Source organism: Arvicola amphibius, chromosome 15 (genome assembly GCF_903992535.2).
Source record: "Arvicola amphibius chromosome 15, mArvAmp1.2, whole genome shotgun sequence".
NCBI lineage: Eukaryota > Metazoa > Chordata > Mammalia > Rodentia > Cricetidae > Arvicola > Arvicola amphibius.
In genome coordinates this window covers 50347311-50360987 of record NC_052061.1, presented here as the reverse complement: position 1 = coordinate 50360987, position 13677 = coordinate 50347311, and the positions used below count along the sequence as shown (strand labels likewise).

General features: G+C 50.2%; 1 protein-coding gene across 1 annotated transcript in view; it reads left to right on the top strand.

The window, feature by feature from the left end:
- Nucleotides 1-13677, top strand: part of Pgbd5 (piggyBac transposable element derived 5) — a 60701-nt gene that overhangs the window by 34180 nt on the left and 12844 nt on the right. The window contains exon 2 of the mRNA XM_038312202.1: nt 11120-11547. Coding sequence (XP_038168130.1) covers nt 11120-11547 — 428 coding nt within the window. The remainder of the gene's footprint in view (nt 1-11119; nt 11548-13677) is intronic.

The window sequence follows — 13677 nt, the reverse complement described above, 5'->3', positions numbered from 1 at the left end:
TTGTACAGGAGGGGGAAACTGAAGAAGGTATGGAAGCCTTTGGAAGTCCGTGAAGGGGAAAGGTGGCAAGCACCAAGGACGGTGGGCTCCAAAAGCTGTCCAGGGCTAAACACTACATCTGCTCCCCGTGAGGCTTTGTGACTCCTGTTAGGGAATAAACATGGACCCAGAAGCAGGTGGATTGCAACACACAGAGTGCCCACTCTAGAGAGGATGGAGATCACAGTATCCTGCGCAGCTTTTGCAGGTGAAAGCAGCCCTTGGCTTGGAGGCACAGGCAGAATAGGAGGAATTAGGACTGCCTGAGCACTTAGATTCCATCCTTAGCTTGTGTTGGCTTGTGTATTGGTCGCTTTCCTGGCACTGTGACAAAGTCCTCACAAAAGCACCTCTCCTGGCTCACAGTTTAGGGGTACGGCTCATCATGGCCAGGAAGGCATGGCAGCAGGAACTTGTGAGGTGGCTGGTTATATTACACCCATGGTCAGAAAATAGAGAGCAGTGCATATTGATACTCGGCCTTTCGTTATACAGCTTGAGACCAGGCCCACATTCCTGCCTGTGGAACGGTACTGCCCACATTCCTGCCTGTGGAACGGTACTGCCCACATTCCAGCCACTTTACAGGGTCTTCCCATTTTAATCAGATCTAGAAGAAGACTCACAGACATGCCTAGAAGTCTGTCTCTTCCTGTGACGTTGACAGTATTAACTGTTATAACTGTGGCTTAGGGTTCTGGTCCCAGCAACACCCCCCCCACACACACACACACTCTATTGCTACTTTTATCAACCATATAATTAGTTGTGTCAATGATGTCCAGAAATCATAATTCAAATGTAAAAAGAAGTTGGAGATCCCTATGGATCCTTCTAGGCTGAAGCATTTGTGGCTCACCCTCAGCCTTACATGTTTACAAATGCTTCTTTTAAAATTTTAAGTAAGTTTGGACTGTTTTGCTTTTATTACTTTATAATCTTTTTAAAAAACTTTTGTTTATATATAATCTTTTTAAAAAACATGTTTTGTCTGCATGTATGTATGTGTACTACATGTGTGCAGTGCCCATGGAAGCCAGAAGAGGGCACTGGATTCCACTGGAACTGGAGTGACAGAAGCTGCTGTGTGGGTGCTTCTAACCCTCTGCAATTCCAGTTCCTGGGATCTGGTGCCCTCCTCTGGCCTCTGAGGTCACTGCATGTACATGATGTGCTTAACACTGGTACACATAAAAATACATTTAAACATGCTCAGATATTTAGGGAGAAACTCTCCCCCATTGCCCTCCTCTAGTCAGCGAGGCAATACCATGGCCCGGCACCCTGGTCCCCATCACCTGAGCAGGGCTCAAGCTTCAGTCCCAGCACCAGACGGGACTTTAGACTCCTGTCGCACACGCATAGACTTGGTGGATTAACTCACGAGCAGGGGCATGTGCCAGCTCTACATAGGGGTCACCTGTTTCACCGTGGAGTGCCAAGTCCCCTCCCACTCACCCCTGGAGTGTGTGTCTGGAGAGCGAGCAGCTGTGGGGATGTGTCCGTAGGATCTGAACGCCCTCCACAGCACCGCCATTGTCCCCTAGGAGGGGATGGAAGTGCGGCAGCATCCCCAATGTCTACTTCCATTTGCAGGGCTTTCCTTGGAGAGGCATGTCCCATGTCCTCTGCGTTTGTGCATATAGAAGGAGGACTCTCTAGGACTAAGGGGATGAGGGGGGGGATGGTGGTCATACCGCTGGGAAAAGCATGGCGCCACGCCACAGCAGCAACAGCCAGGAGTTCTCTTCAGAGAGCTCCACTTGGGCAAAATCGGGATTCATGGCTTTGGCAACGAAACCCATTTCAGAGTGAGCCGAATATGAAGCAAAGTTGGGTTTGTTGAAAAGAAAGGAAAGCGCTCTCAGAATGAAGCCCTCTGACTTGACAGGTGTGGGCCCTGGAGAATCGGATTCCTCTGCACACCCATGTGGGATCTGTGGCTCTCAAGCTAGAGCTCAGAAGGTTGCTAAGAAACCACCTTGTTTCTTTCTACCCTTGCCCAGAGAGTGTAATTTGTAACAAGCTTTAAAGTTAGAGTTTTTCTCAGTCAACACAATTGTTAGATTTATAAGGTGTCTTCTGCATCTAAGAGACTGGAATGCTAGCAACAGCTCACCCACAAGTAACCACAGCCTTGATTGATTACAGCCTTTTGACAGTCTTAATTGAAGTGTCTTGGGAAACGCTTCACCTGGCCCTTAAATAAGCATGGTTTATTGTCTTTGATAAGACACCGTTCAGAAAACACACCTTGTCTCAGTGAGCCCCCATCAGTAGTACCTGGAGACTGCCCTTTTTCTTCAGTAAAAGCAGATCTAGTCCCAGAGCCTTCCCCCTCCCAGCTTTTCCCCCCTTCGTGTATCACCCCAGATTTTTCTATCCTGCATCTGCCATGGCTGGCTCATAGTGTCCTGTGTCTCCAGGGGGGAAACCCAGCAGTATGAATCCGCTCCCGCCACCTCCAACAAAGTCCAGCCTGGGTGCAGAGACTGGCAGAAGGCCCATTCTGGGTACAAGGCCCTGCTTTCCGTCACTCACCTTCAGGTGGTTGTTTCCTGGTCTTACCTGGAAGGCAGCTGTCTCGGGTGTCCTGGGACATGCTCTGGAGGGCCCTGCTGCCCTCACTCACTGTAACGGAACACAGGTCTCAGCGCTGCATGGCCGAATCTGCGTCCTCCCTTCCCTCGTGCCGACCCAGCCTCCTCTCCAAGGCTTGAGTAGCTTGTTAAAGGTTTTGTTAACACCAGAGTTGGAGGACAGTGTCACTGGGAAAGGAACTGGCCTGGGCATAGACTCTGGCCCTGCCCTTCGGAGGGTGCTGTGGGACAGTGCCTGAGCCCTGTGCCTGGCCCTCATCTGTAGCTTTTCCTCAGGGATGTGGTGATGAGCTCTCAGTCACTAACGGTCCCCCTAGTACACCATCAACTGAATTGAGACCAGTGTCCCCCACACCAGCCACCTCAAGCAAAGCGGAGTTGAAGGTCCCGAAAGGCTGTGAAAGCTGAACACCTTCACTGCGAACAAAATGCTGCCCTGAGTCTGTAATCCTGCTTTTGTTTGTTTGGTTTTTGTTGTTGTTGTTTTTAATAGAATTCTTTTGCTTTGCTTTTTAAAAAATTATTTATTTTCCTTTTTAATTTTATGTGCATTGGTGTGTTTTGCTTGCATGTATTTCTGTGTGGAGGAGTCAACTCCTGGAACAGCAATTACAGACTGGAGTGAGCTGCCTTGTGGGTGCTGGGAATCAAACCCAGGTCCTCTGGGAGAGCAGCCAGTGCTCTTAGCCACTGAGCCATCTCTCCAGCTCCAATTCTATGTTCTTTTTTTAAAATTTATTTTATTTATTATTTTGTGGCTATGAATATTTGTCTTCATGCACTTTTGTGAATCAAATTTGTGTCTGCTGCCCATGGAGGCTAGACGAGGTTGCTGGATCCGATGGAACTGTAGATAAAGGTAATTGTGAGCCGCCGTGTAGCTTCTGGGAATTGAACCTGGGTCCTCTGGAAGACCAGTCAGAGCTCTTAACTGATGAACTATCTCTCCAGCTCTGTTCTTTTTTTTTTTTTAAGATTTATTTATTACATATACAGAATTCTGCTTGCATGTATACTTGGAGGCCAGAAGAGGGCACCAGATCTCATTACAGATGGTTGTGAGCCACCATGTGTTGCTCACAACCATCAGGACCTCTGGAAGAGCAGCCAGTGCTCTTAACCACTGAGCCATCTCTCCAACCCTGTTCTTTTAAACAGTAGCATGCATGTAGAGCGGGTGGGTAGTGGTCACAGGCATGTAGAGCAGGTGGGTAGTGGTCACATGCATGTAGGGCGGATGGGTAGCGGTCACGTGCATGTAGAATGGATGGGTAGTGGTTGCGTGCATGTAGAGCAGGTAGGTAGCAGTTGCATGCAAATAGAGCTGGTGGGTAGCGGTCGCGTGCATGTAGAGTGGGTGGGTAGCGGTCACGTGCTGGTGGGTAGCAGTCGCGTGCATGTAGAGGGTGGGTAGGGGTCGCATGCATGTAGAGCGTGTGGGTAGCAGTCACATGCATGTAGAGCGGGTGGGTAGCCGTCACTTTTACTTCTTTGGTTCCTCAAAACAGCAGACTCTGAATTGTGCTGAGCTTAGGCTCCAGCTGGCTGGCTGTCCACTGACCTGAGTTGGTTCTCAAGACTGGGTCCCAAATAAAAGCCCCACCCGGGGTCCGTCCTCACTAGAGACTTTATCCCATCTCTGCTTTTGTCTTCGTAAAAGCTCATAATTTGAAGCTTAGGAAAGAATAGCTTTGCCACAAGATGGGGCAATTAGAGGCGCTTTTGTGCTGGAAGCTTAAATTGCGGTTTAAAGATACTTCAGCAGACTTGGGATGTAGCTCCGTTGGCGGAGCGCTTGCCAAGTGTGCATGAATCCCTGGTGTTAACTCCCAGCACCATATACACCAGGCATGTAATTTCAGCACTTAGGATGTGGAGGCGAGGGGTTAAAAGTTCAATGGTGAAGTTCAAGGTCAATCTGGGACACCTGAGATTCTGTCTGGGAACCAACAGTCACGGCCGTGTATGCATGTACTTAGAGACTTCTGTGTAAGTCTCCCTTTGGAATTGTGTGGGGATTGTGTCTGGACTGGGCTGTGAGCCTCGCTCCAGCCAGACTCAGAGGGAAGAGGAAGCCTCCGTCACCTTAGAGGACATGCCACTTTATTCTCTAAACTGTTTATTGAGCATGTTTGTCTTGTGCTGTGGGTTATTTCTAAGACATGGGGCCTGATCTCAGCAGGTAATGGCTTCAGAGGGTTGGTTTTCTACATCTAGTCGTGAAGCTGTCTGGTGTTGATGTTGTGGAGTTATGGTGAAGGCCTCTGGTACAGGGAACTCTCTGGATAAAATGGACCTATCTGTAGAGTGAAGGGTGCATTCCCCAGAGCTAGGCTGTTGGGTTTATTCTGGTTCTAACACTGTATTATCCGTCAATTTTCTTGTTGCCGTGACAGATACCTAACAGGAGCAGCTGTAGTTGAAACGGTTTATTTTGGCTCACAGTTCAAAGTAGACAGTCCGCTGTGGAGGGGAAGGCGCAGAAGCAGGAGCATGAGGCTGCTGGTCCCGTTGTCTCCAGTCAGGAAGGGGAGTGAGATGGAAGTTGGTCCTCACTTTCTCCTTCTTCGTGCATTCTGGTACTCTGGACTGTGGGGTGGTGCCATTCACATCCTGGGGATGGTCCCCCATCTCAGTCAAGTCTCTGGGAGTAGCCTCACAGATGCTCTGAGGGCATTTCCATGATGAGTTTAAATCCAGTCAAGTTGACAGTGAGGACTAACCACCGCGTGACCTTGGAAATGGCCCTGTAGACCACAACAACATCCCTCTGTGACTTAGATTCCCCTTGGGTCAATGGGGTTAATAACAGAACAGATTGCATGATGAAGCTGGTGTCCAAGAACAAATAAATTATCATTTGTGAAGCAGACAGAGCACACTCTTTAAAGCATGGTAAATGATGTGTGTATGTTAAGTTGGACATTCTTATATTTATGGCCAAACAAGCGAAGCGCTCCCTTGGCAGTACTTTTGGAGCTAATACTCGTGAAGTATGTTGAATCATGGACAGGAGACAAGAGACGGATCCCTGCAATCCCTCAGCTCCCGGCCTGGGGAGACATGAGTGCCCTGCCTGCACCTCTTCAGGCTTTCGCCCTTCTGGTCTCCTGGGTCTGCTGCTCCTTGCTCTGTCCCAGCCCCGTGCTCACTGTCAAATGAGGACACTGAAGTCTGTGCCTTTGTCATTCTGGTACTTCTGAGCAGTGCCGTCGTCTTGGGATCGGTTTCTGTACCCCAACTCCCCTTTCTCATTTTCTTCTTTCTCTTCTCTCCCAGCAGGGCGTGGGTGGGTGCACGAGGAATGGGAGGGATATAATTAGCATCCAGGGAGAAGCAGCTCCAGCCTGCATGCTTTTCTGGGACAGCAGTACAATGAGGAGGACATGGGTATCCAGGGACCAAGCTCTCTGCTGCCATCAACCCCAGCTGTCCTGTAACCTTTTGCCCCAGAGCATACCCAAAGTCAAAGCCAGCAGAGGGCCCGAAGGTGGGGCGCGGAGCTCTGTGAGTCCCATGTGCTGGGCCGTGTGTCCATGAAGGACCGTGGGTCTGTCTGAGCTGTGATGAGCTGTACCTTTAGTGCCTTCTAGCTTGATGTGTTTGTGTTTATGAGACTGGGAGGCAGCCACTCACCCAGGTGTCCAAGTGGGTCCATCTGGGAAGGAAGTCTGGCACTACGCACACTGCACACACACAGAACAGGAGGAGCCGGCTCCCACGTTGAGCTGGGAGCATAAAAGTAGGTCCATGGCAGGGACCATGGGTCAGGTAGAGGAGGAGTTGCATCCACACCTGTCTCGTAGGCCATTTGGTTCCAGTGACATCAATTTCACCATCGTCCTCGCTCCCTCAGTCTTGCTGTTGCTGAGGAGCTGTGTTTAAACAGGGGTCTGGCCTGCGTTAGAGGTCTTAGCTTTACCCCTTTGTTTGGGCTGGAAGAGCCAGACCTGTCCCTTGAGCCTTGTAGAGCCTCTGGCTTCTCCAGAGGTCAAGGCCAGTCTGAACCACCCCCTTTTTGATTGCTTCTTTGGACTTTCCAGTTATTTTTAAATGCTAGGGTAGGATTATGAGAATAAACATGTGTTTTCTGTGTCCAGCCTGTCCTGTGAACCCCTGTGACCCTCTGGTCAAGTTCATTTAAACATATGAACAAAAATTTGAAGCCAGGGTTTCAAAGACTGAGGCCTGAACTAATTGCACACATGGCTTCTGCACACAAGTGCACAGGTACAGAATATTTTTCCCACCTCTCTTCTCTGTGTGAGGGTTCCTCCCGTGTTTCAGCTGGTCCCTGTCCCAGACTGCATCCTGTTGCTTTCCCCTATCCCTAAGGAAACCTCTGTCCTTTCCCTCTCCCTTTTCCCCTTCCCCTTCCTCTCCTGTCCTTGACAGGGTTTTACCCTATAAAGCACAGACTGGCCTACAACTTGCTATGTAAGCTAGGCTCGCCTTGAACTTATAGCAATCCACTGTCTCAGTTTCCCAGGTGCTGGAATTTTAGGTACACACTGGGCTGCAGGCCTCACTTTGCACTGTCCTTCACCAAATGAAGATTCCCAGAGTCTCCAGAGAGAGGCAGTTTGTGGTGATATGGGACATTCTAGTTATGGTTTTGAACTTACATGATTTACCCTGCAGAGAAGTGATTCCAGACTCTTAAACTCAGCCTTTAAAATACAAATTGATCTTTAGCTGTGCCACAAAACCGATGACAGTATCTGCCCCAAGTTCCAGTGGCCATCTCCACCCCAGGTAGTGCGGCTGTTCTGGAAATGCAAGGAGCAGCTCTTCCATTCCGATGAGTGGAGCTGGGGATTCGTTCTGCCTTTGGGGTGTTCAGTGACACCCATATTGATGGTCATGAAGTGTGTTACATGGATGAAGAATAAGCCACCCAGTATGTCACTTGCAGCCAAGGTTGGCTCTGCTTGTGTGAGGCTGTGTGGCTCTCCTCCTATTTGGAGACTACAAAGGTTGTATTATCTGCTTCTGACTTAGTGCTTGAGATGGAAGGAAGGTAGAGGGAGGTGAGGAAGCCCAGGAGTGGTCCCCCAGGGGCTTTCCCCAGCTGGAGAAAGGAAGTTGAGAGGTGAAAACGGGGCTGGATTCATCATTGCCTCCACACAAGCTATGCATTTACCACTTCTGCCCAATACCCAAAGCATCTCTCATGTGCACTGAACCTCTGTTTGTCCTGTCAGTTCTCCGTGGTGGACATGGATGACCCAGACCTGTCCCCAAGCAGTGACACAGGCACCCTGCTCTTTCTGCTGCACTCAGCGAAGATGCCCTTTGCAGCCCATGTAGTGTGGTACCCATTCTCCTCTTCATTAATCTCCAGAGTGTCGAGCACACTGCACTCTGAGTTTGGAGGACAGAAAGAATGTGACAGCCATTTCCTTGGCATTCTTGCTTCAGTAGATGTCAGAGAGTGGGTGGCACAGGCAGCCATGTCTGAGCAGGACCTGGGACCCGTGCAAAGAGGGAAGTCTGTGAAGTTGGACAGAAGAGGCTCCAGAGTGGGTTCTGGAGAGTGAGGGGAAGGAAGCTGTGTCCAGGGGGCTGGGTGGTAAAGGCAGGACCTCCACACAGTGACCTGTGGTATGAACTTGTGCTCAGAACTTAGCTCTTCCACTCTCACTAGACCCTAATGACAGGTGATACTTCTTTCGGCTCTCTCCCCACCAATGCCCCAGGCCTCTTGGTTATGACATAAGGTCCCTGCTCCCTTTAGCTACCCGCTAGATGCCTTTACCCTGTTTACCCCACAGCAGGAGGGTGTCACGGAGGAGAGAGATACATGGTTGTTGTTCCCATGGGGCCATGCGGCATTCTTGGTAATCCACAGACAGCAGGAAAAGCCCCATGCAGAGCTACAAAATCAGCTCGCTCTAAGTCACCCAGAGAGCATGGGCTATGTCCTACTTCAAACATCTCTCTGCATGGGGCTCGTGCCCCTTGGGGCTGACATCAAGTTATGTGGGTCGTGCTCAAAAGCTAAGTGGCCTTTTTGTGAGGCTGTAGGCAGGAGCTGGATCCACCACTTACCTCCTTCTTCCTGGCAGCCAACCTGTGTCACCATGTTCCCAGTGACAGGGATCATAGCCACCAAGAAAGACCAACCTGGACGGGTCAGGGAACCCAGCCACTTTGCTGTGTGTTCCAGAAGCAGGCTGGAGAGGGCCTCAGGATCCAGAAATGGCATGCATGGGAAGGAAAAGAAAATTCCACGCCTCTCCCTCAGCATGAGGCAGCAGTTACAATGCTGGTTCTCTCCCTTGCTGAATGCCATTCTGAATAATTTATGGCTCCACCCACAAACTGCTGAGATGTGTTTATGGCACACCAGCAAACACAGCCCTGTGTTTCAGCATCCCCATGCCAGCTGGACTGCCGCCAGGGTCAGCGTGGTGCACTTTCTGCGGTGTGGCAGGAGACAGTGAATACGGTGGCTACCCGCTGTCTAGGTGAACTGAAAACAGAATTTGCTTCACAAAGCCCTCAGAGATTTCCTATTGGTGTCCCAGCAATAGCTGCCAGGCCTTGGGTTTATCTCCTCCTGCCAGTGCTATGTTGGGAATCATGTGGCCTTGTTCATCTTTGTAGACAGTCTTTTGAAGCTGGTTTCCCTCTGTCCAGTCTACAGAGAGAAAACGAGAGCCGGGAGCAAGTGGCCAGTCTGATGCACAGTGAACTGAACTTTAAGTAATCAGGCTAGGGAGGTGGCTTGGTGGTTAAAGTGCCTACCTTGCAAGCATAAGGGTTAGAGTTTGGATCCATATCTGTGATCTCTGGGTTTGATTGAGAAGCCCTGTCTCAATGAATAAGGTGGGCATGAATGGTTGAAGAAGATTCACAATTTCAACCTGGGGCTTCCATATGCACGTGCACACGCACAGGTGTATGTGCACCTCCACACATACCTACTCACGTGCACACATGCACAGACACACATCACACACACCCATGTAAATGGAAACAAAAAAATGTGGTAGTTGCATCCCTGGATCTGGCCACTGCTCAAAAATCCAGCCTTGTCATTGGCTTTATCTGTCTTCCGTTCGCTGTGAACAGCTTGGTTTTTCACAGACCGTGCAAGCTGGTGGGAAAGGAAAGTCTTTGAAGCTCTGGAGAAACACGCAGTTTTTATTAAAAATTGCCACACAGATGCAAAAGAAAGCATGATTCCTCCAAACCAGAGCATGCTGCTTCAAGCCTGTTAAATAGAATTGCAATAGGTAGTTTCTAAGAATCATATAATCACATACATACTCATGTCTTTAATCCCAGCACTCAGGAGGTAGAGGCAGGTGAATCTCTGAGTTCGAGGCCAGCCTGGTCTACAGAGCAAGTTTCAGGACAGTCAAGGCTACCCAAAGAAACTGCCTCAGAGAGAGAGAGAGAGGGAGAGGGAGAGGGAAGGGAGAGAGAGAGGGTAGAGAGAGAGAGAGAGAGAGAGAGAGAGAGAGAGAGAGAGAGAGAGAGATCTTGACTTTAGGGTAATACAAAAGCAGTGGTGTATTCGAGTAGGAACCATATTTGCATTTTAAACCTGGGTCTTTTCTCTGACCAGCAGTATGTCAGCTGATAATCCTCCTGTTTGGAACAGTGATGTTGAGCTATGGTTCCTGGTCGGTTGCCATTGTGAGGGGAGCAGCCGATACCCTGCAGTGTGCTGTGACTGAATTAGTGCAGCCTGGTTAGGGCAGCGCATGCATTTTCCACTTAAGATGGTTTGGTTCAAGGTGAAAATGTTATAGTAAGTTTAAGAGTCTTGGGGTGTGTGTGTGTGTGTGTGTGTGTGTGTGTGTACACATGTGCAAAGAGGCTATATCAGTAAAAAAAAAATCTGTGAGGCCTGTCTCCCAGTGGTGAAACTGTCTTGCATTATTCCCTTTGAATTAGCCCAGCAATGGTTTGAAATGATGTGAGAATTGCTTGGTAAAGTTTGCTCTCTACTGGCTGCAGCTGAAGCACGGGAGTTTCCGAGTCCCCTTACCTCACATGGTGCCTGCTGGAGAGCCACGGTGGAGCTGTAGGCCCCTCCCACCCATGTCTCTCCTCACATCAGTCTTCAGGGGTGGGCTGCATGTGGCAGAACTCTTGTTAGTTAGAGTGTTACCACTGGTGTCCTGTAGAGTGTGTACAGGGGCTGCCTAGGTGTGATGGGTCTGGCAGCAGGAGGACCAGGGAATGGGAGGTCAAGGTCGGAAGGAACAGAACAACAGGGCTTTTCTATGGAGGCAGGTTTGGAAGGAAGGTGGGAATGATGTCCTGGGAGACAGGAGCATCCAAGTGACAGGAAGCCCCGGGGAGGGAGAGCTGTGCCGTGGCCTCCAGCCGGGTGAGACGTCAAATGCAGGAGGGACGGGAGGCTAGAGAGGGTGCTGGCCTGAGGCCCAAGGCCAGGAGGACCTGGCCCCTGTCAGCTGGTGGTGGCTCTGGGAGTGAACACTTGGTCTGTCTTTGGGTTTCAGGTCCAACCAGGAAGATGCCGCCCAGTGCCAGCGCGGTGGACTTCTTCCAGCTCTTTGTCCCAGACAACGTGCTCAAGAACATGGTGGTGCAGACCAACATGTATGCCAGGAAGTTCCAGGAACGCTTCGGCAGTGATGGGGCCTGGGTGGAGGTGACGCTGGCCGAGATGAAGGCCTTCCTGGGCTATGTGATCTCCACCAGCGTCTCGCACTGCGAGTCGGTGCTCAGCATTTGGAGTGGAGGCTTCTACAGCAACCGGAGCCTCGCCCTCGTCATGAGCCAGGCCCGCTTCGAGAAGATCCTCAAGTACTTCCATGTCGTGGCCTTCCGTTCCAGCCAGACCACGCATGGGCTCTACAAGGTCCAGCCCTTCCTTGACTCCCTGCAGAGCAGCTTTGATGCTGCCTTCAGGCCATCTCAGACCCAGGTGAGGCCAGTGTGCATGTGTGTGTGTATCTCCATGCATGTTCATGCATGCATATGTATATTTCCACACATGTCCGTGCATGCATATGTGTGTCTGTGTGTCTGTGTGAGTGTCAGCCAAAGTGCCATTGAATGCCCTGAGGCTTTTCTTGGCCAGGGACAGGATTTTTAGGATGTCCTCTCTCCCTGTCCAGCCATACTTTCTCCAGTGACTTGAACAAGTCGCTTCAAGGTCACCAGCCATACTCAACCTTATGATCCAAACATGTTTGTAAGGGATAGTGGGGGCTTGAACCCCAACCCCAGACAGCTGGATTTTACCTTTGCTCAGAGGTACAGCACTCTCCCCTTTCCACATCCTCCCGCTCCATGGCTCTTCCGGCGCTAGGCTTTACACAGCCTCGTCTCAGGATCCTCGTCCTGCTAGTGTTGCCTTTGCCTTCTGGACAGCGAAGGAGGGAGCTGGAGCTGCAGCTGCTCTTTTGGTCATTGGAACTTCTTACATGCAAAGGTTCCCCTGGCCACTCAGGGTAGAACCTGAAGCCTTTTCCAGGGTCTGGAGGCCCAGAACCCCTGGCCCAGCCCCCTGACTCCCTTGGCTTCCTGTACTGAGCGCTGTCACGCTGCCACACACAGTCTGTGTCAGACTCTCAGACTCTCCTCAGAATTGCTGTTGATGTAGCACACCAAGGAGGTGGCTGATATCTGCAAAGCTCTCTAACTCAAGAAGTTGTGTGCCTGGTAAGTGAGCTGAGTTCCCTCTGTGGAGAGATCTGGTTACACAGACAGACCATTCTTGATGCCCACGACTTTCTTCTAAGAGGCTCCTGCTAGGCTCCCTTCCTAATGTTCACTTCAGCCCAAGTCTGTAATGGTCCCCTATTCTGCACAACTAGAAACATCAGGGCTTTTGTGGGGGTCTGTTACTGTGTCTCAGATCCATGGGCTTCTGAACTCTCTGCACAGATTTCCCTACTGTTCTAGAACTTGCCAGACACCTTGTGAGAGCCAGAGAGCCAGAGATGGGGTGGTGGGAGGGCTACATTCTTGCCTGGGAACTTGTCTGCCTTTGTTGAAACAGTGTTCTTCCCTACGGTCTTGTTAGAGCTGGGGTCGGGCTTTCTTTGGTTCCCAGGAGTGACCTGGTGCTGTCTCCCTTGTACCACCATTGTGACTCTGCCCTGAACACACAGATGCTCAGGCACATGCACGTGTGCCAATCTACGTCCACACACACATACATGTGTGCACATGCACACACAGGTACATGAACTCTCAGTGTGCAATCTTGGAAGCTATCGTTCTAGCAAATCTTTGCAGAGGTTTTGCAGAGTCCTCAGAAGACCCCAGAATCTACCAGCAAACGCAGCCATTTTTGTGTATGACATTCACATACAAGTACATTATTTTCATCAAAGCAGGAGTCAGATTAACCAGAGAAATATCCCTGGAGAGAGATTATGTAAATAAGCAAGAGATGTTTGTCTATCATACATGCTACCTGGCACACCCTGAGTGGCTAGTTGCACAGAGGGGATTCAGGGATAGTGTTGTGTGACAGAGATGCTGACTATTTTCCCCAGAGGAGGAAGAGACTCAGATTCTTGCTGGCCCTGCTGGGATGCGCTTCTCAATGTGGTTGAAGATCGTGTGGAGATGCTCTCACTCGTTCACTGAGGAAGAGAAACAACAGATGCATGGTCCAGTCAAGAAGACGGGCAGGGGAAGGGCAGGGAGCGGGCACCTCCATGCTGTCTTCCCTGTTCCTGTGACCTCCTTAGACTGTCCATTTTGCTAAATGGTTCCACACGGGGCTTTGGATGTCTCACAAGCTTCAAGGAGTCAGGGACTGTGAGCAGCTGGGCATGATGGTCTGGGCTACAGCACAGAGGCCACCTTGTCCATTCCCGTACCGAGCAGAGGCAGGGCCACATCCTAAAGTCACTTTCAAGATTTTCCAACAATAAAATCTAAGGGGCAGAGTATGCCAGTGCATACCAGTGAGGTGTGGCTGATGCTTTCTTAGGAAAAAAGATTTATTTATTTATTTGTTTGTTTGTTTGTTTATTTATGTTTTTTTTCAAGACAGGGTTTCTCTGTAGCTTTGGAGCCTGTCCTGGAACTAGCTAGC